Source organism: Dryobates pubescens, chromosome 2, assembly GCF_014839835.1.
Source record: "Dryobates pubescens isolate bDryPub1 chromosome 2, bDryPub1.pri, whole genome shotgun sequence".
Taxonomy (NCBI): domain Eukaryota; kingdom Metazoa; phylum Chordata; class Aves; order Piciformes; family Picidae; genus Dryobates; species Dryobates pubescens.
Genome location: NC_071613.1, coordinates 19,399,286 through 19,423,963, shown reverse-complemented (window position 1 = coordinate 19,423,963; position 24,678 = coordinate 19,399,286). Strand labels below are relative to the sequence as shown.

General features: G+C 40.6%; 1 protein-coding gene across 4 annotated transcripts; it reads right to left on the bottom strand.

Annotated features, from left to right (window-relative positions):
* Nucleotides 1-1,100: 1,100 nt before the first annotated feature.
* SF3B1 (splicing factor 3b subunit 1) lies at nucleotides 1,101-22,796 on the bottom strand. Of its 4 annotated transcripts, XM_009910585.2 has the most exons (25): nucleotides 22,674-22,796; nucleotides 17,900-18,066; nucleotides 16,467-16,568; nucleotides 15,732-15,846; nucleotides 13,817-13,896; nucleotides 12,811-12,978; nucleotides 12,429-12,663; nucleotides 11,458-11,670; nucleotides 10,928-11,049; nucleotides 10,081-10,278; nucleotides 9,888-9,989; nucleotides 9,032-9,211; nucleotides 8,517-8,603; nucleotides 8,122-8,392; nucleotides 7,728-7,873; nucleotides 7,496-7,642; nucleotides 7,240-7,365; nucleotides 6,638-6,859; nucleotides 6,227-6,409; nucleotides 5,586-5,697; nucleotides 5,364-5,484; nucleotides 4,504-4,635; nucleotides 3,445-3,717; nucleotides 2,715-2,931; nucleotides 1,101-1,758 (listed from the first exon to the last, which is right to left on the bottom strand). In XM_009910585.2, the coding sequence occupies exons 1-25, from the start codon at nucleotides 22,699-22,701 to the stop codon at nucleotides 1,600-1,602; spliced, it is 3,906 nt and encodes a 1,301-aa protein (XP_009908887.1). In that variant the 5' UTR covers nucleotides 22,702-22,796; the 3' UTR covers nucleotides 1,101-1,599. The 4 variants fall into 4 exon arrangements, with proteins under 4 accessions (XP_009908887.1, XP_054027448.1, XP_054027464.1 ...); XM_054171473.1 differs by lacking the exons at nucleotides 15,732-15,846; nucleotides 16,467-16,568; nucleotides 17,900-18,066; nucleotides 22,674-22,796 and adding an exon at nucleotides 14,215-15,703; XM_054171489.1 differs by lacking the exons at nucleotides 1,101-1,758; nucleotides 2,715-2,931; nucleotides 3,445-3,717; ... (15 more) ...; nucleotides 12,429-12,663; nucleotides 12,811-12,978 and having other exon boundaries at nucleotides 13,876-15,546.
* Nucleotides 22,797-24,678: the final 1,882 nt, after the last annotated feature.

Below are 24,678 nucleotides of genomic sequence, written 5' to 3'. Positions count from 1 at the left end.
TGTTTACAATTTGACTTGCTCATAAACTATTTCACTAGACATCTAGAAGTCATGAGTCCACTCCTACCTGTTTCAGAACTCTCTTTGGCTAGACTCTCAAAACCCAGTTTTTTTCAGCCCTCCACCCTCTCTATGGGCATTTGCTTGCTCCTATCTTGCAGAACTTCTGAAGTGAAGAAGATGACAGGCCACCTGTAACATAAACAACATTATTAAATGAGAAAGCACTAGAAATGGGCTAGAATGGGATTCTGGGACAGTTCAGCAATAAAGACTTCCAAGTTTCAGCTGTTTTCACATCTACAGAGTTTCAGAATAAAGTGACTTCTTAACTCCCTAACAGATTAGTACCTTTGGGAACAAAATAGCCCCTAATTGGTGTTCTGCATTCCCTAACAAAACTTAAGCCTCTGAAAGGCAGAGTGGAATTTTCTTATCTGCTGAACAGATAAGGAATCTGACATTGAGAGAAGTCAGCTAACAGTGTTATATTCAACTTGGCAAGATGGAAATTAATCACTCGAGTTGACTCAAGGACTCTCAGCATATGCCTATAGCCAACTACTACCTTTGGTTATCTTCTAAACATGTAACACCCAACACCACCAGAGTAATTTCACCTTGTGTTTTATGTGATCTGTGGCCAGATATCAACACTTTTTCTTTCTAGTACAAGAAGAAAATCAAATGAGGAAATAAAAGGCTTTTCTTCTCTCAAGCCAAAGCATTTCCTATGTCACACATATTTCAGAGCTGCCTCACCTCAAGTGCTGAGCACACTACTTTCCTAGCTCTTTACAGGAATTCTAGCAGAGCCTATTATTTGGCTCTTTTAAAGTTCTAAGATGCTAAAACACATGCCAAATATGATCAATACGCAGAATTTGTGCAAGTGATTTACATCACATTTAGAGTAGACTTCCTAACTTCTGTTTAGTTAAGATGCTAAGCCATCCCCACAGCCACGATATTGGGAATGAAGCAGCAACAAGCAATTAAACACCATTTTATCCACAGAAAACACACTGCCACTACTACAACCATCAGCCAGACTATGGCTACATGACGGTACGACAAAGACACACATTAACTACAGTTGGTAGGCTTTTCTTATTTATTCAAAAGCTAGGGGATGACAAAAAGGGTTAAAACATTTTAAGCCACCTATTTATTACATGAACAAATACTCAACCCAGAGGGCTTTGTTTCACAAGCCCCTCTGTCCAAAAACCACACACGAATTAAGTTTTATACACAAATGTTTATTTCTCAAATAAACTTCCCCCTTTAAACACAAGGAATGAAACCTAGATCTTCAGAAAGGTGAATCCGAAACAAAAATCCCTCCAGTACGCTGTAATCACTGTTTTCTTGGTCACTACTGGCTTCAACAGTTTAAACATCAAAAAACAAGGACAGTCATTTAAAAAAAACAAAATAAAATTAAAAAAAAAATAATAATCATGCTACTGGATTCCTAACTCTGCCTCTGACCAGCTCTACACCCATCTCCAGGACTTGAAATTTTTACATCATTGAATCTGAAGCATTTAACTGAAGAAGAGCTGTGCATTAAACACCAACAACTGAACAAGGAGATTATAAGATGTAATCAAGTTCGTAACGAATATAGGTGTTCTTCTCGTCATTGTAGATCCGGGGATAGTGTGCTATCAGAGCGTCCTGGGAGCCGATGTAGATGGAATTGTAGATCTTCCAATAAACATCTCTTACTTTCCTGGCAGGGTGAAACAAACCCTATAAAACAGAATGGGACATAAGTTGTTAAAAGCTTATGTTCAAATGTTACTAATCAAGTTCTGCACAACAAGCATTTGAAAAAGCAATTACCGTTACTAACACCACGTACAAAAAAGGCAGATACGCTAAATTCCTGACTTATGTCATTCCCGATTCCTCTGACTATCCAAACAGCAATACGTAATACACAGTTTGTTAGCTCTTTTCTGCAGGGAGAAATTCCACTGAATGGCAGAATATATGAGACAAACTATTATTAACCTTAGGAACATGAGCAGGATGTGAAAGCTGTGGGAAAAAACAGTTCCATATAATAAAAGTATACAAGTAACACTCGCCAAAAAACCCCCAAACACACTGTGCAAGAGACTTCACCTTTACCTTCACTGGTGGATATTTATGCTGAGGTCCACCAGATTAAAGCAATGCCCCAGAGTGAAATTCCTTATCTGTTGTCACATTCTCTCTGCACTGATCTGCATCACATTCATCCTTGATTCCTACCCAAGATATCAGCTAAGAATCCACAACCAGAGCAGCAGGAAGGGTTATGTGCAATCAGACAGAAAGAAGCTTTCAGATTTTACCAACACATTGACAAGTATGGAAGGTGAACTGGCTCATGTGGATGCAACAGTATCAATTCTGGTCAAAGCACTGTTTTCTAGTGCTTCACTTATAGTTTTAAATGTCTTACTGTTTTCCTGGCTAATGATAAATAATGCTGATTTAGTGTTAATCTTATCATCTCATTTATTCATCTGTTACCCTCGCACTCTTAATTTATTCCCCAGTCACCAGTGTCCTCACAATCTGCAAAATGCTTCCATTTTGCAAGTCAAAGTACCAAAGCCACACTGCTTTCCTTTGATTAAATTATCTTTTTAGTCTCTTGGAAAGAAGTCCTGCTGATAAGCGCCGTCTCTGTGACCCCAGCAGACGCAAGGACATACCTGTAAACAATACTGCAACATCCTGCAGGGACCAATAGCGACCCTGAGGCCCTCCAGAGCCCCCATGACTGCCTGAATGACATGAGGAGAGGTTTCAAACACATTAGGCCACACATAATTTAGCAGATGGTTAAGAGAATCTTCACAGCCAAACCCATAAACTCCCAGAGACATATGCTGCACCACCGCACTGGCTGTCTGTCTGTGCACAAGGTCCCTGCAAAGAGAGCAAAGGGGTGTTAATTATAGTTCAAAGCAATAGGACAAGTATAGTATTTTTCAGTAACACTTGTAAGAATACCAACATAAACTTTTAACCCTTTATTACTGACAGCAAGAGGCAGTGACCAAAAAACACCCTCAAAAATAGTAATTAAAAAAATCAGTCAACTGAAAGAAGGATGGAGTTTCCTGATAAATTACAGCGCTCTAATGCCACAGCTAAAGTACTAACAACAGAAATTATCAAAATCTGTTTGAATGTAGGAAGCTTTGACTCACTTAGGAAGCTTCTATCATTTTAATCCTTTAAGTATTAGTAAAACAGGAGTATATAATCTTTATTATCTGCAGACAAGGGCTTACAAATCATGCTGGTCCCTTAACACCTTCAGCAAACAAGAACAACACACACATTTGCTATCATTAAGACCCAGATGCATATACTTAACAGATGTGAGTGTGGCTAACTGTACCTTAAGTAGGTAGACAGGTAGATAGAAGTGCTCACCTGTCCATTAAAGCATCTTCAAGCAATGGTGTAACAGCATAAATGTAATCTTTGCCCATCTCTCCAATGTATTCAAAGAGGAAAGACAGGGATTTTAACACACCGTTCTGGACATTCAGTTCTGGCACTCTGTACTCATTCATGAGTGCAGGCAGCACTGTGAAAGGTGAGCAAGTCTCAGCTACAATAGCAATTGCTACTGTAGTACACACTCTGTTCTGCCTTTCCTGTACTTTCAGGTTGTTGAGCAATGTAGCCAGTACATCGTGAGGTCTGAAAAGAGAGAACATACACACCTGTCTCAATGGATTCAGCAAGGATTAGGAGAAAAATCAGTTCAGTTTCAAACACCAAGTGGCAGCTTTAGCCCTTAAAATGAGTTCAGGTAACTGGCTAACAACTAAACTCAGGAAATTCGGAAACAGCTTAAACAACTACATGATCTTGTTTTCATAACCAACATTTTTTATTTTTTATTTTCTCTTAGATTTAGCTTTTTTCCTGCCTCTGTAAACTGTGCAGGACACCAGCAGCCTCCCCACTATGACTCTGTTCTCACAGGTGATTATAAACTCATGTCAAGCCACACACAGAGACAGGCTATCTCCTGTACAGATAAGCACAGTTACTTTAAGAATATCCATAAAGATGGCAACTGTGCTTCATTCTACAATTTGCTGACTTGCAGTATCACCTTAGTGGTAAAAAAAATCCTTTGCAAATCAGTGTAAGTATTGATTTGTAGGGTTTAGTAAAAAGGGACTATTTAAAAGAGAGTTTATAAAAACATACAGAGAGGGTCTGAATGCATATCACAGTATGAAAAAAACTGATAGTAAACAACTTTTACTACCACATCACACTCCAGCCTTGCTAGTCTATAAACAGTCCAAACATACAGCAGCCTGTGGTAATCAGAATAGGTGACTGCACTCTCCTTTGACAAAGTTTGTACAATCTGAATGTAGAGAAGCTGGGGCATTTCTCACTAGAAAACTCACAATTATCATTACATTAGGTAATCATGTATAGAAGTGGATAAACATTAAACTAACTTACCCAATAGCTTTTGCAATGTACCCAAAAGTGTTCACTGTGGCTCTCCGGATAGCTTTCTTGTGGGCTTTTAGTAATTCAAGCAGTTCAAAGCAGATTCTCATCCATTCCCTGGCAGAAACATATTCTGCACCTCTGCAAGAGAATAAAGTGAGCTACCTCTTCAGTGACGTTAAATAAAACCACAGACATTGCAGTACCCGTCTGTTTGCTATCAACAGGGGATGCTGCTTAAGCAATTGTTCATGAGGTATCTGTTATCATTAGACCGTCCCTGGTTAACAGGGCACTCAATTTCAGATTCACAGACTGTATCAGGTTTGAAGGGACCCTCAAAGGTTCTCTTGTCCAACCTCCCTGCAGCAACCAGGGAACACCTCCAACTAGACCAGGATTATACAATCGTCAAAACATCCAGGTTGGAAAGGACCTCTAAAGGTCCTCTAGTCCAACCTCCTGGCAGTAAGCAGGAGCATCCTCAACTAGATCAGGGAGCTCCCATCAAGCCTCCCCTGGAATATCTCCAGGGCTAGAGTCTCAACCACCTCTCTGGGCAACCTGTTCCCTTGTTTAACCACCCTCAACGTAAGGAGCTTTTTCCTAACATCCAATGTTCTATTGTGTGCATTCTACGTTTGCATAAGTGGAAAACACTCCTTACCAAGTGTTTGCGGAAGAAATAATTACAATACATTCAACAGACTAACTGCTAAATATCTCAGCATATGCTTTACACTCCACTGAAGAAGCATCAAGAGATATGAAAACAAATACCCAGATGCCAAACCTGGCACTCAAGCTTTAGCTTTTTCTACAAGAACTGCCCACACAGAGGGTCACATTTTTATCATGGGTCACCTTACCTGTCTGCAATGCGCCCCACAAGATCAATACAATTCTCCTGTACTTTCTCATGCCTGTTCTTCAAAATAGGGGTAAGGCGTGGCAGCAGATCTTTGATGGGTGGTGTCATCTTGTGCATACCTATTGAATTCAGAGAAGTGTATTTAGTTTCACAATGTCTTTTCACTTTGGGTTGTTCGTTTTTTTTGTGGAACAGAGATGTAATCAATGCACAAGCATACCTATAACGTTCACAATAGCCTTCAGTGCTCCGAGTATGCTGCCCAGTACTTCAGGGTACTCTTCTCCCAGGTACTCATACAGCACAACACCCAAGTGTCCCATCAGTTTTTCCTACAGCCAAATAAAAAAAAAAAAATAAGAGTTAGTGATTGTTTCCCCTCTTGATACTGTGACTTTGAAAGACACTGAGATCCTGGAGTGTGTCCAAAGAAAAGCAACAGGGCTGGTGAGGGGCTTGGAGAGCAAGGAGCAGCTGAGGGAGCCGGGGTTGTTTAGCTGAAGAAGAGAAGGCTGAGGGAAGACTTCATTGCTTTCTACAACTCCCTGAAATGAGGTTGGAGTGAAGCTGGTGTTGGTCTGTTCTCCAAAGTAACCAGCAATAGTACAAGAGGAAATGGGCTTAGGTTGTGCCAGAGGAGGTTTAGGTTGGAGGTCAGGAAAATTTTGATTACTGAAGGAGTGGTGAGGCATCAGAACAGGCTTCCCAGGGAGAAGGTGGAGCTGCCACCCCTGGAGATGTGCAAGAAGCATGCAGATGGGCCTCTTCAAGATATAGTTTAGTGGTCATGGTAGTTAGGTTACAGTTGGACTTGAAGATCTTTTCAAGCCTCAATGATTTGATGATATACTAAAGCAATACCTCTTGACAAGTCTTCATGACAACTGCAGTCCTAGAGATCAGGTCAGCAGCCTGCTGCCTAACTTTGGCTGATTTGTTGTTCAACCGCCACAGCACTGTACCACAGATCTGTGGCAAGTAGGGCTTCACTCTCTTGCCCAGAGCGTTAACCACTGTGCCAAAGCCATTCAGCATCACTGAATCCTAAGTGCAAAACCAAAGAAGAATCAGACCAAGAGTCACACTACATTTTAATTGAACTTGGCACTACATAAACAAACTCTGAAATGTTCTCTGGATTTTACAGATTACAGCACTGACATCTAAGAATGGATTCTAACAACCTAATTTAGAAGCAGACATTTCTGTATAACCAACAGTGAGCTGATTTACAGTTAGAGCAAACCAGACACTAAATGCCCTTGGCCATACCTCTGTGGTCTGTTCCTGGAAGGCATACAAGATACCATCAATGAGCTGTTCTTCCAGTTTATGATCAATGTCTGCTGCCCCCAGATTTCCCATTATCTTCTCAATGGTTTCCATGACCATTTTTCTGTACTGCTCAGCCTCATCTTTCAGATCATCCACAATTCTGGAAATTATTTCTGCCGCTCCAACTTTATTTGCCAGCTCCACAGTTGTATCAACCAACTGAAATACACAAGCAGTGAGTAGAGAAGTGTCAAAAAAAATCCTTCTTTATGTATCTTCAAATCAATTTTCCATACTCTGAAGAAACAGCATCATGCACCTAAAGCCCTCTACAAACAACTCATGTTGCCTTTAGAAATCAACCAATGTTTTAAACACAGGGTGAACTACCCCAAACCTTACAGCTGATGCTGACCGATAGCCAAAGATGGAAAATGTCTTGATAGCCCTCTTGTAGCTGTGAAACTTCTAAATTGCTTGTGAAACAATTCAATTTCAGGACACAAGACAAAAATCAAGCATCTAGCCTGAAGGAACATTGTCATGTGAATTTTATTCATCTATAAATAATTCTTCAACTGAAAAAAAAACCACGATACCTGTCTGTAATTTCTTCTGTCCAATGCCATTCTGTGCTGCCAGAAGTGTTTGAAGAAAGGTGGCAAGATTTCTGTTTTAATGTAGTTTGCTTCAACACCATCTGTGCCACAACACTGCTTTACCACCTGACAGGAAACAAAAAATCCAACAGTTTAAATTCTGTGTGGGGTGCAGGGATGGTTGTCCTGTGCAGTTGGTTTGATTTTTATCAACATACATATTCAATACACTGATAAAACAATCATTCTGATGTACCTTCAACACAATTTTTTTCATCTCTTCATCAGGAGACTGGAACTCCCTGATAAGGATCAACATGACTTCTCTGGTGTAGTAGTTTGCATACTCAGCATCCATGAGCGGAATCAGGTAACCAATAGCCTTCAAAAAGGCAGCCAAGCCCTATTGAAATGCAGAAATGTCTCTCATGAGTTACAGAAGATACAAATCCATTTCAATTCAAACTAAAGAAGAATTTTAGATATACCTTTCCTCTGTGTTGACGGATACCCTTCCATAAAGGCTTCAGGACAGAGTCAAATGACTCAATCCCATAGGGAGTGGCTGCCTCAGCCAAAGCAGCAATAGCCAAAGCACTGATGGTGCGAACTTTCTGCTGTTCATCCACAAGACCTGCAAGAGAACAGTGGTTAGTACCACTTCCTGTGATCTGAGCCGAAAACAGCAAAAACAGAGGGGCAGTCTAAAAGTCTAACTGATTTGAGGAAAACTGCATTACTGTTTCTCTTTCAGCATCACCTGAACTGATTCTCAATGTCAAAAGGACACACAAAACAGGACCTTACTATCGCTGTGCTTAACTGGGATATGAAAACTAAGAAGTGGATACACAAATCTTTGCAGGGGAAAGCAGAACTTACCGTGTTCAATAATCTCAACCAAGCTCCTAAGGTGAGGCAAGATGGCACAACCCATCAGAATAGCAATCTGCTGTACAATCTTGATGCCAGTATGCCGAGCCTGCCAGGATTTTTTGCTTTTACAAACAGCTTTCAAGAAGGGCAACAGAGAAGGAATGCCCAAAGCAGAGGCAACGACAGCAAAGGCTCGAGCTGTTGTGTTTCGGACATATTCATCCATGTTATCAATATCAGGTCGCATTGTGGAGATCATTGTGGCCAAACCAGCAGCCTGAAGGGAAAGCATACAAAATACACCAACTGGATTTACAGCACAGTAATAATTTTTCTACCATGCCTATAAAAATGCAACTGTATGCAAGCTAACTCAGTTGCCTTAATGAATGGAACTTTACCTTAGCCAAGTTTGAAATAATTTCTCTGCCTTCCACTCTAGCATAGTAGTCTTCATCAATCAGCAGTGGTTCAATGACGACAAGGATCTGGAAAAGATGAATAAGTAAGTATTTCTTTTCAATAAAACTTTGGGTACTGTTTCTGGCTCTACCAGGTTCCATGAAACGGAGATTCTATGGATCCAAGTTTTAGGCTTTATGATGACTGGTGGGGGGCGGAAAACCCTTATGCTCTTTCTGCATCTGTCTCCACTGGAAGCCCAGAGATACTGCCTAGAATCAGGTAAGATCCCCTTCCCACCCACCCCAAGCTGGCATGCATCATTTTTACATCATGCCTTAATGCTAGAAAGCCCACACTAAACTAACTTAAAGCGTGGCTTAAGAAATACGGAAGTCAGTTGTGTTAAAAAGCAACATGCTCATCCTCTTCTGAAATGCAAGTAACATACACACCTCTCCCAGAAACCATCAGAAAAGGCAACTGAAAGGTGGAATGGAAAAGGGCAGCAGACCTTGTGCACGTATGGTCGGACCAGGTCATCCAGCTTGTACAGAATTCTGTCGATGACTTTGACGAGCAAGTGCCGCTCCTGATCTTCAAGTGTTGGTGACATCAGCAGAGGCAGGATTTGATTAAACAAAGGCCCTGCTCCAAATTCCCGAGCTTTATCGGTGATCTGTCGCAACGCAGCCTGAACACAACCAAACACTCTGTTAATTCAACTAAGGAAGCAATATTAAGTCACAGAACAGGTAGATATGAACCAAGTTAAAATGCAATTCATTGTCCCCACAGGCTTCAAAATACTTGTTTCTACCACTGTAAAACTACTTCAATTTTATGCTGGTGTGTTTAAAAATTAATGTGAGGAAAAAACAACCTGATGTTAGCTCCCAGATGCTCAGTTTCCAAGAGAAACATAGTCCTGGTCCAATATTATGAATGGCTCCAGCTACAAACTTATACAGCACTTACTGTGCAACTAGGCAGCTTGGTGCTCTGACAAATTAAAGCAAAGCTGTGCAGAAAAGACTGCTGATGTACTGCATGATGTGTAAAGCTGAAACTCAAAGAGGAGCCACACTACTAATTTTGAAGTGTGAGAAGCAAAATCCAAAAAACTGGAAAGCCCCTAATCAAAAAGCCCCTAACCAGTAAATTATAGTCACTAATATACTGTGCAAAGAAAAGCAATGCTAAATTACACTGATTAACAAAAAACAAACATACAGAAGAGAAAGAAAGCAGTAAGCAGATAAAGATGGAAGATGCTCTTAAAGGGAGTCCTATGGACAACTGAAACTAAACCTGAAAACAAATGGTTTTGCAGAATGAATTCCAGAAATGCATCCAGCAGCTCATCTCACCTTCCTCATAGGAGGTGTGCCATTCTTTATTTTCAGAAGTAATTTCATTATTTTTCTCTCCTTCTGTTCTTCAGGACTGAGAGTTGATTCATCGACATCAACCTACAAATAATTCCAGAGAGATTAATAGGCACTGATACATATACAGAGGAAAACAGAAAACTTTGACCAGCACGAGTGAAATCTCATTTACCAGGAGTTTATCGAAGTACTGAATGTCATCTGGTTTTAGGAAGGGGAGGTTGCCAGATGGCTGGTCATTGACACTCTTCATAGTCCGGTCTTCTGTCTGCATGTGGAACCCAGTCATACCACCCAACGGTGTTGGAGTCGCTGTAAGCTTGCGAGCTGGAGTGCGAATAGGTACGTAACCAGCTGGTGGGGGAAGAACCTGCAGGAGAAGGGACAAAAATCCTCTTATGACAACAGATAAAAAGAGGAAGGCAGCAAATACAAACCATGACCAAACTTTCATCTTCCATTTTATTTGTTTGGGGATTTGTGCGAGTGTTAGTGCTACATGTTAGTGCTTCCATGTTCACAGCAACACTGAAAAATTCATTGAATTTGCAGCTATTTCTGAAGATATTTCAGAATAAAGCTGATTTCCACTGCTGAAAGCTTGGAAAATAAGCTTAGAACTCTACAAAGTATTAAGTATCTCTACCAACACAGTGCACTAGCTGACTTAGAAAACAGTCATAGAGGAAAGCCACAAATTCTGTGTTTATTTACATCTGGACTTAGTATTTTTGTCAGTCCATTCACAGCTCATCTCTCGCCTTGAGGGGCATTCCCAACATCAGGAAGGAGAACAACTGGCCTTGGAGGTCATCTTTAGTTCTCTAACAAGTACATGAGTAAGTTCATCAAACAAACACCTACAATCAATAATCAACACTAAATGTGGACAATCTGGTGTAAAAAAAAATTAAAAAAAAAAATTAAAATTAAAAGCATCAATATTCCCTGGTACAAAAACCCCAAAACCCAACAAACTAACATCATGGTCTGGCTGTACTCTCGTCCAGATGAGTTACCTTATATCCTTCTGGAAACATAGCATCCAATTCTTCATCAGAAAGTGGTCTGTTTCTCTCATCTATTTCCCTTTCCCAGCGCCAAGCCTGCAGCTGTTCAGGGGTCATGCTCATGATATGACCTGTATTTAAATGCAAAATAATTAAAACAAACTATTTAAAATTAAAAAGAAACAAAATAAACCACTTTCTGTATGCTGCAGGAGATAACTTTTTCACTTAACTGTTAAGGGCTCTCCTGAGACAAAGCTTTCATAATATTTGCAATCTGTGCATAGTAAGATATCAAACTTTTAGAGTCTTTTTATCCATGTTTTACCACCCAAATTGAACAGGAAGAGACCTGAGACTGTACCCTCAGTCTCAATTCCCCTCCAGAACCAAGTAGCTGTGGCAAACTGAGCACACACTGACCACTTCCATATAGGCAGGAGAATACATCAGGCAGAAGTCTATTTCAAAAGGAGAAGTAAGTGTCCATGCTTCATTTCCCAAAATAAAGAGAAGCCTTGGACACTGGATGAGCTTACCTGGTGTAGGAGTTGCCATGTTCATAGCTGGTGTACCAATGGGTGTTTTGCCAGGTGTCAGAACAGGAGTGCTGCCACCCATCTGGCTAGCAGGCGTTTCGTCCCAACGTGACTTCCTTTTGCTTGCTCCTGGGGTTGGTGTCTCACCGATGGAGTCACCACCTCTATCTGTACGAGGTGTCTCAGCCCACCCGCTGCCATGGCCCGGAGTATCTACGGGAAAAAACAAACCATTGTTGCAGGAAGCTGAACAGTCCATACTGCAATTGTAGTTATCAATATACAAACTCATTGTCAGTATCTTGTCCTCACGTCGATACAAATCAATAAGCATCAAATAAACACAGGAGACAGAAAGGTGACTCTTGAAAAAGATCAAGCACTGCACTACATCCCTAGAGAACTTCATTTTTTGAAGAAAACATGTCACCTTCTTGCTGAATCTTAGCATAAAGAGGTATAATTCTAAAAAATACAAAATAACTTGAATATTCTAGAAACTGGACAATATATCCACAGTATCCTATGTACTCCCTTGATAACAGCATTAAGAACGGTGTTTCACTGTTCTCTGACACAGGAGCCTAATTCAAATCAGGCAGCTGAGAAACTCCTGCCAGAACTTGTTCAAATGCTAACCTCTTAAAAAAAATTAACACTTCAAACCCAACACACAAATCTACCACACAAAAAAAACCAAGTTGATGTGAGTTCCTTCACACATGAAAATCCCTGCCTGCAGCAGTCACTAGCCAGACCACAGACACCGACTGGTTTTGAGCAGAGACGCTCCCAACAGCTATGAGTTAAGAACTCAATGCTGCAAATGAAGAGATCACAGCAACCACTAGAGGTCACAATACAATCACTTCTTGCCTGACTTCTGACTCTACTATTTCCTTCGGATGAAAGAACGCTGTACCACGAACCACCCTTAGACTGATGACGTGCTTCACATTTCACATAAGTACCTCTTTCTGTTTTAGGTGTTTCATCCCATCGGTTTTTACGTGCACTGGAAGTGGCACCTCCGTGGCCTGGTGTTGCATGTCCAGGTGTGTCCCGTCCGGGTGTGGCAGCTCCTGCTGGCGTATGACTGGGAGTTGGATCCCAGATTTTTGAGCCTGGGGTAGCACCAGGGGTTTCACTGCCCTTTGCACGGCCTGGAGTTTCATCCCATCGCAGAGATGGTGTATGGCCAGGAGTCTACACAAGACAAACCCAAAAGTATTAGTCTCTCTCATACTATACTCTCAAAACCTGCTAGTTACTACTGTTTCTTTCTAGTAGAGTAGGAAACTTCCAAAAAATTATGTCTTCTGCAGATAAGCTGATAAATACTAGGATTATTACCTCCGCTTGATCCCAACTGGATAGCTTTTTAGGTGTAGCACCAGGAGTCTGATCAGCTGTCTGATCCCATCGCCGTTTGCGTTTTGAAGGTGGCTGAGATGCAGCTCCATTGACGACTTTAAGCTCTCCAGCTTTAGCTTTTTCAGCTAGTTGTTGCCTAATTTCCCTCTGTTCAAGGGCACAAAAACACAAACAAAAGAGACAAGATTTCTTAAGAAGGCCTCCAGATTATACCTTCAAGAGATTTTTCAGCTCTATCATACATTAATAGGCTATTTTTTGAGGGCATGCTCATATAATATCCAAATAGCTACGGGTTCCATTTCAAGGCCCTTCTCCTTTCAAATTCTTCTACAGTGACAGAGCAGCTAAGTGTCTGGAGGGGCTGTTTTTGACATCTTTAAAAAGCCCTTCACACACAAACGCAAACACATAGAAATGTTGAGTGCTACCCTGCTCTATTTAACAGGTGGCATTACAGGTATTACAAAAGAAATGTGATAACTAATTTCTGCTTACCTATCCATAGCCCTGAATAAAGCATGAACTTTTCTCTTTTCTTTTTTTTTTTAATATTGGAACCTTAATGTTAGCCTTACAGCAGTTATTACTGCTCCAAGTCCTTCAACAAAGATTTTTAAAACCTCCCTGAGCTGACAAAACCAAACATCTCTGACACTGAATACCCCTCAGTGACTGTTAGCTTTGGTCTCTCGTTCTCGGAAAGAAGAAAAACAACACAAAAAAGTCCTACTAAAAAAAAATAAAATCCAGATTAAAAGATATTGAGACTGTTCCTCCATTAAGTGTTATTTAAAACAGATGTTTTTCAAATCTTACATCTTTAAATTCTGCTGACTTTCAACATGTGAAGAACATGATTTTCCAAAGAAAAGAGCTTTTAAGTAAAAAAAAAAGTCATCAGAATTTCCCCATTTTAATGTGCTTTCATCAGCTGTAAAATTAAATGAAGTTCAAGTGCAAGCCCTCCCCCCACTCCACACACCTCTTCCTTTGTTAAATGCTGTTCACGCATAACATCCATGTATGTTCTGGCATTCATTTTAGGATCTGGTGTCTTCCCTCCTGTGGAAGAGAACAGCAACAGGAATAGAGCACAGTGAGTACAAGATAAACAGAAACTATGGACTTTTTCTACTGTCCTGCTCTAATATAATATTATTCCATGATTGTTTAATTTTACTTTTTGATTGAGAATTTTAAAAATTACAGGTATCTTACGTTTATTCAGTTTGCTGATCAATTTAACCTGTTTGAACACAAACATAACTACTGCAGTTTCAAACAAATATCTTAAAGCCAAGATAAATGATAACATGACAACACAGTTATAAGAGTCTTCAGAAGTGATGGGTTCCTGGGTTGCTAATCCGGAATACGTACACTTTCGTGCCTTTGTCTCCACCAGCAGTTCTGACTTCAAGCAGCAGAATAGAAGCCTAGAAAATTATCTCTTTACCATTAGTAACACTTTGGAAAGATATTTATATTCAAAACATTACCTTGTGTAAGCTGTTAAATCCTAGTTGTTATCTGACTAGAAATAAATACTCCACACCTCATCAATGTCTAAAATGTTTTATCATAAAGACCCAGTTATAAGTTTGACAAATCTGGGCATGTCTCCCAGATCTTCTATTGTCATACTGTAAAAGGGCTTCATTAAAAAAATAATAAAAAGAAAAAATAAAAGAAAACAAAAAACCCCCAAAATCTGTCACTTTCCCCCTCTTCTCAAGGTACAACTGTGACTGGGAGCTGAATGTAACACAGTACACATACCACCACGACAATACTCACAGGCAATGGGTTTTGTAAACCATGTGTTGTTTTATGCTGTTTATCTTGAGTTAATTACACTTTTAAATAAGAAGCCCAACATTATTAAAACAAGACTCAATAAAAACACTTTTCTTTAAGAAAAATGTGCATATTTGCTATACAAGCGGTATAGCAGTGTAATTTAGGGAAAAAAAATAAACTTCTTAAACATTTCTATGCTGAAGATCATTGCCCAATTGGCTGTGTCATTCTGACACTAGCTTTGATAGGACTTTCCTTTGGGATACTTTTTCACCATAATCTACACAGGATGTGTTGAACTGCACCCTTAAGAATGCAGACAGGACTGGCATATAGCAGTACTGCTGTAGGAAAGAAATTAAGGACAGTTAGTATGGGCCTGTGAATTCTGACAATACATCTTTATATCAATTACAATTAAGCAAGTAAAATAATGAATAACCCTATTCATTCATGCAGGCTGAAATTCTTATTTGTAACACCTGCAAAACAGCTAACTCATTTTAAGCCAACAGGCACCTTATTGCCACATGTGAAACACACCTGAAGAAAGTTTCTGACAGACCCACTAACACCCCTTTTCCTGACTTGCATTCTCAAAGCATCAGAACAGACTTGAACTATTAAGAGCATCAAAGTCTTATATCTGCTCTTGTTTCTTTTAGCTATACCACCTAAGTTTACATAGGATGGCAAAACTTAGGTGCTCTCTTTTGAGAGCTAGCATTTCAAATGCAGTAACCCTGTAAATCTACAGCTTGGAATGAACATTTTCAAGGTACTGAAAGAATCTGAGCACTCAGTACACATGTTGTTCAAAGTATAATGCATAACCCAAAACAAAATGAAAAGAGAAACCTTTAACCCTTTGTGTTTCTATGGCAATGGCTCATTAGTTTCTTGTCCTTCTACCTGGAAAGAAAACTCGTATTATAAAGATGAAGAATATGGCATCTAGGTTTTCAACCAAATCTCTATGAAAAGGGGATGTTTACAACAAAACTAAGCTTATAAGCATGCCAACAGAAATCAAAGGGCTAAAGACATTTAAAGACAACAAATTCCAGAGAGGGTATAGAAAAGTCAAAATGAATTACCATCTGCAAAAGGGTCAAGACGCTCAGGGGAAATTATCATCATCCGCCTGTGCTTTTTGTACTCATCTTCCCGATCTGCAATCTTTTGAGGACGGTGTTCTGCAAAAGGATCATACTACAAAACAAACACCTCATTAGTCATCCATGTGCGAAGAACAACAGCAAGAGCCTGTGACCATAGGCATGGATTCATTTCCAATATTACTAAAATGCCTACTTTATTCTCAATCTGAACTATGCATTAAGATCAAAACACTGACTTTTGTTTCTTTTTTGCCTGTTTGTTTTAAACACAGAAATTTCTTATCAAGTAACTTCTGGCAATAATTTGTTATTCAAGAAGTTGATTCACTTGTCATTAAAGCATTTCATGCTGTCACACTTCCCCCTTCTTTCTACAGGGGGTCTTAACACTGCTTCACAGCTTTTAATTCCCACAGAAAAATACTCCAGGGATATAAAATCTAAGTGATAACATTTTATTTACAAAACCCAGAAATACAAGGGACAAGGTTTTCCAGTAATTTCCATTTTTTAAGTATCTGACTTATCAAAGTAGATGTTTCAATAGTTTAATGTCCATGCTCTCATCACCTAAACTAAACCAAAATTAAAACTCCACAGCACTTCACATACATCTTCTATCTCCAGGAGACAAGGTCTGGCCTCAAAAATCCACAATACTTTTTTTCTCTAATACCTCCAATAAGTATTTCACTGTGCCTTAAGATGTACCTGTTCAGTAGATTGTGGGATGTCATTAAGCAAAGCCACTGGAGCGTGGTACCCTGGCTTCTTCTGGCCGAGCAAGCTCGTAGAAGGGTAGTCATCATCATCCTGGCAGGAAAGAGACATGGCATATTGACAGTGAGATAAAATAATGTCAACACACTGTGGTCATAGAAAAGGTGGAAGTGGACAACTAGAATAGCTGATTCTGAATTTTATCATGGATTTTTCTATATGTTATCTCATTGGTCCCAAACTGCTGAATCAGATAAACCTACCCATACCATCTAAAGACCTTTTTCTCTACAAGACTCAAGAATTCTGCAATATACTATGTTTAATCAAGCATACTGTTTACACTACTTATACAAACAGGCTGTCTTTCATACTGGCACGTGGATAGAGTTCCCTAGCTGGCATGGGAAAATTGGTTCAATCTGCTTTTCCTTAAAAGCCAGCTAGAGACAGAACAAAACTTCAGTCAATAACCCTATTAAAAAAAAAAAAAAAAAAAGAAAGAAGAAAATAAAACACCACACCAGTAAAATATTCAGAATTGTATTAATTTAGTTATACCTTGGCAATCACAAGGACTCAGACATTTTTTGCTCTCCAGTGCCTTGCAGCCAGTTTCTGTGCAATGATTTACAGCAATCCCCACCCCCCCAAAAAAACAAAAACCAAACACCACCAAAAAAAAAACCCAAACCCACCCACCAAACCTGCTCTTGAAACTATGAACTGATTTCAGGAAGATCCTGTAATGGAAACTTTTAGTTAAGGAATTCTTAGAAGTCTACCAGTGACACGTCACCAAAAATAAAATAAATAAATCAGCTAGTACTAATCTGAACACAACAGTCTGCCTTCCTCTTAAAAACACACTTCCCTCCCGTATTTGCACAAGTATTCATGGTCAGAACTGAATGTCTGACTGCCCCTGCAACTGAAAATGCGATCAAATGTTTAACATTAGAAATGTTAAACAACGTTTATTACTAGAAAGTCAAGTAAGCCTACAAACAGGATACATACAGGGAACTTAATACAGTGAAAAAGTCAATTCTCACAAATTGCTCTGAAATTTGAAATTAAGTAGAAACAGAAATCTTAACATAGTCACATTTGCTGGCCCAAGACTTGATTTATTTTCCAAGATTATTTTTCACTTCTGCAGCCAAATTAATTATTGCAGGCAAGGCTAATGTTGGTTATATACCAGGACAAAGTTTTTGCCTTCTGTTTGGGCATACATGACCTTCAAAGTACAATTCATGAAGTACAAGACAGACCTGGAATTCAGGAGCTTCCCAGGTGAGACACATTTGGTCAAACATGGTTTTAATGATAACTGCTTTGATAACTGCAATTGCTATTAAAAATTCATCCAAATTAATTCCAAAACACTTAGAACGAATGCCCTAAATAAAATCACTTACATCTTCCAATTCAGTTGCTGCAATAGAAGTGACATATCCAGCAAATCTGCTGTCACTGCCTCCATAAATCTCTTGATCATAATATCCTGTGGAATCAAGGCCTACTCCTTGTGCTTCATCAAGAGCAGGCTTCTTCCCTTGAATTTCTCGAATTTGTGCTTCAATATCTAGGGTAAAGACACACAAAATAGCAGTCCTTTTAATGCCTACACACAAAAGCATACTATGACACATACTACTTCATACAGCAAAATGAGGTTTTTTCCACCAGATTTCAAAGATTACAGGGGGAAAAAAGGCACATAAAACTAAAATAAGAAAAAAAAAAAAATCACAATGTTTATAAACAGTTTTTCCCTTCAGCTATAATATTACCCAGCACAGAAAACTTCAATTGTATGGGCCAGGGTTTGAATCTCACCTTCCAACAGAGACAGCACAGAAGGTCATTTACAGTGGCATTTCTCAACACTGCACTAACACCATACTTCCTCAGGGAATGGAATCTTCTCATTAAAGGCTTTTAAAATTATCACAAATCAATTTTGCTAATATAAACAAATCTGTTGATAAAGCTACAGCATGAGCTGGCAAATCACAGACATTTAATAAAACTACATTGTGCCATGCTACCTAACATACGCAAACGTATTGTATTATCTTTGAACACATGAAAAAAACCTCTCACATTTCACTGAATACTAAGTTAGCACATACACAGGAAAGGAAAAAAAAACAACATTTAAAAATTTCTGACCAGCTCAAATGTTATTTATTCACAACTACTCCTGCCTGCACCACCATCTTTAGAGAGTCTGCTGTTCTGAGTAACAGGAATACTACCCTTCACCCAGAACAAATTGGAGCTGTATCAGGCTTTGAACTCTCCAGTCCGACTCAATTCTGGCAGCCATCTCTGACCTTAAAAGTTTGGTACTTTCAGAAAGGACATTAACTTGTTAACCCAGATTTGGGACAACAGTCCAGTGGGGAAAGAAGGAAACAGCAGATATTTCTAAACTCATCAGGAGTCCCATGCACAGAAGACTGAAGATACACCACAGTAGCTGATAAAGAGAATGTTGCTCCACCCAGTTAAGGGCTTCCAAGAAACTGTGACAGGTATCTACAAGGTGGTAACTTGGGACAGTCAACTTTGCATTACACAAACTCATGGTATCTGACTTGACTCCTGAAAGCTGAAACCTGACAAAAGCCCTACACGGCTGGCCACAATCACCTGCTGAATCCTTTTCCCAGGTACATCCAGCTCCCCCAAATCATGCACAAGCACAGGGGATTCCAGTGAGCCCACAGCTTGAGACATGATGCTTCCTAACACATACTTGCCTGGAGAAGCAGCAGAAAGTACTGCTGAATTAGGGATCCCTGTGTTGCCCACAGAGGCCTCTAAGACATAACAGAAGTATCCTGTTTATCAGTGTCATCATAAGGCATTGTTTGTATGAAGCTGCCCTATGGCACATTTTGGAGCAAACAACTCAAATGCTTTCCTGAGCGGATTTTCAACTATTTCTATTTCATCTAAAGAGCACATCAAGCTCCTGAGTCCTTTTGCAGTGAAAAGGAATGCCTCAAGTTTTCTACCAAGGACAACACTACTAGCACAAGTGCTTTTAGAGCACAATGCCATTGTTTTTTATTTCTAACAAGCAGTTACTAGAACAACACACTGCCCACCCCTAGTTGTAACCAACTTCAAAACAGAAAGCCTACAGATCTTGCCTTCAATGCCAAAGTCCTTTCATCACCTGTCCACTGAATCAGCCTAACCATAAAGCTCAGCCAAATAAAGCACCAGTAAGTACTCTGCCACACAGGATGGGCCACAGAGATCTGTGACCAAAGTCCATTAAAAGTGTTATGGGACTTCTGCGGCAAAAGCAGAAGACATAAAAGTTTTCTTCTTATTAGTTCTTACTAATACTTTAAATACTGAGGCCTGATTCTCTTACTTTATTTCTTAAATAGCTCTACTTACTGAAGAGTGTACAGAACACATTCATTCTTGGCCTTCTCCTTTAAATTAAGTTGACCTCAAGTGTTTGTGCAGACTAAGGAGCACTCATTTTCTTGATGGGTTGACTTATACCTGCACAGGGTCTACAGGGTTAACAAACCCCGCTTACAGCTACCATAATTTTCAACTCATGCCAAGTGGTCTCTAAGCACTCCTTTAAATGAAGCACTCTTCAGAGAACACCCATCTGACAAAAAAAACCACTTTAACCAGAAGGTCTAAAAGGTCTGCAGCCAGAGGTGGCCTGATTACCAGTCTAGAAAGCATCACATACTTAGCTTCCAGTCTTTTCTAAAGACTATTTTGACATTAAAGATGCATTAAGATGCATTTACTTTCCTTGATCTAACTGGCACTTCCTTGGAAAAGCTGAAAGCATATTTAACAGAGCGCTTAAGCACAAATCAAATTGAGAGAGGAGTAATCATAAAGCTTAAAAACCACCTTGTGTAAACTACTTCATTGAGGATTTAGTCAGCTAGGACTTAAACAGAAATTCAGTCAGAGGAAACGGGATTTAAAGGAAAAAGAGGAAAATAATATCCTGCTGCTTATTCTTATGTCTGTATTTTACACCATTTAATACACTGTTTTATTTCAGAAGTAGTAACTTTAACATGCACAATTGATTTGAAAGATACTATAAATGCTAATTATTAGTCAACACACTTGAAATTCAAAGTCCCTGAGAACTCTAGCAGACAGCATGATCATAACAGACTTTCTGCAAATACTCCATTACCATACATGTCATTCTACCGGCAATGTCTAAGTGCAAAACATTTTTCAGCATGAAAGCAGAATCAGACCCTATATCAAAGCAGTATTTCATAGCTTGGATAGTTTGTATGCTTTCATGCCTTATTTCATGTTTACACATTCAGCTTGCTCTGTGCCGTTTTATTTCCAGCTAGTTTAGCACTTCCATGCATGTTAGATCTCTCTCTTATGTTTACAGATCCCTTTGCTCTTTTCTGAGCAAGAAAAAAAAAAAGATTCAAACTAAAAAATACCTTCAAGCAGCATTTGAAATTCAAGCATTTATTGAGGCTCTATAAGCTGCCATTTAAAACGTTGTTTTCCAACCTAAACCAAAAAGCTCTCCCGTAAACTATGAAACTGAAACCATCTCAAAACGTTTTGATAGCTATTTCAGGTTGTGTCTTCAACACATCAATCGACAAATACCCAACAAACAATATAAAGATGTGAAAAATCTTCTAAGACAACTTAGTAAGAACCAACTCTATTTGGAAAATCAGTCCAGAACTGAAAAAAAAACCAGAATTCAGAAGAAAAAAATTATCAAGCTGTTCAGCTAATTACTTCCACGTTGGGAAGACATTACATGATGATATTCAGTTACACGTAGTTTTTTTATTTACCTACCTACATCCCCTCTAAAATCTGTTCTAATACAACACTAATCAAAACGTGCAACTGGGAGAATATCAACGTTCTCATTAAAGTCGATGGACCACCATTTGCTTCAATAAGTAAGCAATTTAATTTTTTAAAAATCTACTATCTCCTTATTAAAAGCTCTTTAGGTAATACGAGAGGCAGAGCACTGTGATGAGTAACGAATACCTGGGCACCCTGCTACGTTGCAGTATACCAACCACTGTCCGAGGTAGATTCTTGTTAGTGAATTACGGATGTAAATCAATATAAAGAACATCACACATCATGCACAGAACAATCAGTAAAAACCCGAAAGCGAGAACACAGATTGCAATACGATTCTAAAAACTACTCTCTTTTTCTTTAAAGTGCAGGGCAAGCCACAAAAAGCTGTTCAAGAAGAAAGCTTTGCTTCCTGCCGTGATGAGCTAGAAGGAATGGTGAAGAGAGCCACGCGGCACCTCGGACGACAACATATTGCCTATGAAAGTCCTCGCTCATTAAACCGCTCACAGACCAGTTTTCTTATGTAAACACCCAGCCGGCAGGAAGCCTCCGTGCTAAAATCGCAATTGAAACGCTTTGAGACCTCACAGGATTTTTTTTCTCCTCCTTCAGGGCACTGGTTTCAGTAAGCACCACGTCGACACGATGCTTAGTAACAGCTCAGGCCATGCTGGTTTTCAGCGGACAACACCCGTTCATCTGCCCTCTCTGGCCTCGCTTACTGCGGATCCAGGCCGAAGGGCTCGGTCAGGACAATAAACGTGTGTGGATGACATTTATGATGCGAAAGCGAACAGGCGTACACCGCGATCTACACCGAGGGCTGAATGCGAGTGGGCGGAGGGGGCCCGGGCCGCGTGTGCGGGGAGGTGCGCGCAGCGGAGGAAGGCGAGGAGCGGCCCACGGGCGGCCTTTCGTGTGAGTGCTCCTCAGCCTGGCGTTGTGCCGGTAGGTGTGAGCCCGGTAGGGATTCGTTGGCCCGGTCAGCGAAACACAACTAATCGACACCGTCCCCCTTCACCTCCCCCCATCCCCCGCTAAACGTGCACAGCAAGAGTCCTTCTCTCCAGGTTAGGTCCCCCACGCCCGCCTCTGCAGCCCCCGAGGGGGAGGCGGAGGCCCGGGCATGGCGGTGACACAGGCGGAGACGCCATTACAAACAGGCCCGGCCCGGCCCGCCCGCCACAGGGCCAGCCCGCCTGGCTCCCACCCAACGAGTCTGGCCTGACGCTGCCTAGAGTCGCGGAGAAATACACCGAAAAAGCAACTGCTGAGCGCGCAGCTACAATGAGAGGTACTGTGGGTGTTTCAGCAGCTTCTTACCTTCATGGGTCTTGGCGATCTTCGCCATTTTGTCCACAGTGAACAACGCCGAGGCGGAACTGGCGCGGCCCCACCACTTCCGCGAAGAGAGGGAAGGCCGAGGGCACAGTGCGCAAGCGCGGCGTCAGGCCGCGCAGCAGCCAGCCAGCTAATGGCGCCTTGCACAAGCGCAGCGCTGCCGGCCAGACTACGCCACTCTATTGGCTGGGCCAGAGGCCAAGCCCTGCCCATTTGTGATAGATGGCACGGCCAGCGAATGACAGTGCGGTGCAGTGGTTGGGGCTGGGCTCCTGCCCTGTGCCCCTCTGCGTTTTTCAGGGCAGTTCAGAAAGGACAGTGTTTTCTAGTGGCCTTTGTAGAGATCATCTAGTTCCAACACCCCCTGCCATGGGCAGGGACACCTCTTACTAGACCAGCTTGCTCAAGGCCCCATCCAGCTTGGCCTTAAACACTGACAGGCTTGGAGCCTCCCATCTTCACTGGGCAAACCGTTACAGTGCCTCACACAAAAGCATGAAACTTCGATGTAGATGAAGGTATAGGCACCTCAGTACTATGTTACTAGGCTAGAGAGAGGAATTAATTGCATGCTTCTGATACCTGCCTACAAGCTGTCTTCTTTCCACTTGAGCCACAAAAAGACACTTGGAATACACTGTGTCAAAATTAAATCACTATACATGTTACTGTCTCCTAAGAACTTGCTTCTCTCTGGTCTCCCCAAGGGCTGGTACCGCTGGGATTGAGATGTTCTGCCACATTTGCCAAATTGCTTGAACATTGTTTCATCCTGACAGAATGAGTGGCCCGGTGTACACAGATTCGTTGTTAGATGGCAGAATAAAGCAAATGTATACATGCCACAAAATAGGGGTATAACTGGATGGAAGCACTTTGGGCAGATCAGGCCTATTCCATAATTTAGTAAGGGCTAGAAAAAGGGAACAGAAGCCATGTTTGTAACATTGACAGTGTCCCCAAACTGGCCAAAGCTGCTAGCACATGGAACTCAGAAACACATCGGATGCAGAAATAATCTAAGATCAAGGAGGTGAAATTCAATAAGCACAAGCAAACAATGCTGCATTCTGCAATTCAAAATCAAGTATATTAATTTAAAACAGCCAACATCATCAGAAAGTGATCAAGTGTGGGCAGCAAACCAGCACTAAGTATCTGTCAGTTGCAATGTGCCATTGCAGAAGAGATGTACCTAATTCCAGGCCACGAAATGTGTGTAAAACCTGGAAAGATACTCTGGGCAACCACAGCCTCTGATGGAGTACACAGTGATGAAGTTACATTTGGGACTTTGGAGTTCAACAAAGACATGAACAAACTCAGTCAAGAAGAAGAATGGTCAGAGGTGTATGAGACATGAGCCAGGTGTGAACCTAGACAGAAGTTATTTAGCTGCTCTGCAGGAACAGTCCTTATGCAGCTTCTGCATTTTGTTTAGAAACTATGAGCTTTTTCCCCAGTTTGTTTGATGTAATAATATACCCAGCTTTCTACATCAATGTCTACAGCGTACATGACAACTGGATGGGATTGATTCTGTCCACAGGCAAAGCCCTGGAAACTCTCCCTTATACTCAAATGTTACGACTGAAGGTGATATTATTTTTCTCTCTACTTTTACTAGTAGTAAGCGCAACACTAAGTAAAACACTAGGGCTGGCCACACAACCCAAGTTCGAAGTCCATGGTTGCTTAATCACACAAGACATTAATGCTATTTCATAACCCAGTGTAAGGTGTAATCTTATATTGTGCAGTTTTATTGTACAACTACTCTCCTCTAACCCACAAGCAAAGCTGTGTCAACTTGAGAGCTTCCAATAAGGTAAAATGTATAAATAATTGGCAAAAAGGGGAGATAAATGCACAATAATATAATTCACATTCAATGGTAAAATTCACATTCAATGCACACTAATCATCCATCTCATGAAAAGATGTCAATTCGGAGCAGGGCTTCTTGAGGATTGTCTTAAGGAAAACA

Excerpts from the sequence above, each read along its gene's own strand:
- SF3B1 (XM_009910585.2), bottom strand. The coding sequence starts at position 22,701 with ATGGCGAAGATCGCCAAGACCCATGAAG. Across the intron at positions 5,698-6,226 it reads TCATGAAGACTTGTCAAGAG|GAAAAACTGATGGGACACTT; the intron begins GTATTGCTTTAG and ends ATTTGGCTGTAG. Across the intron at positions 4,636-5,363 it reads GTGGGGCGCATTGCAGACAG|AGGTGCAGAATATGTTTCTG; the intron begins GTAAGGTGACCC and ends ATTCTCTTGCAG.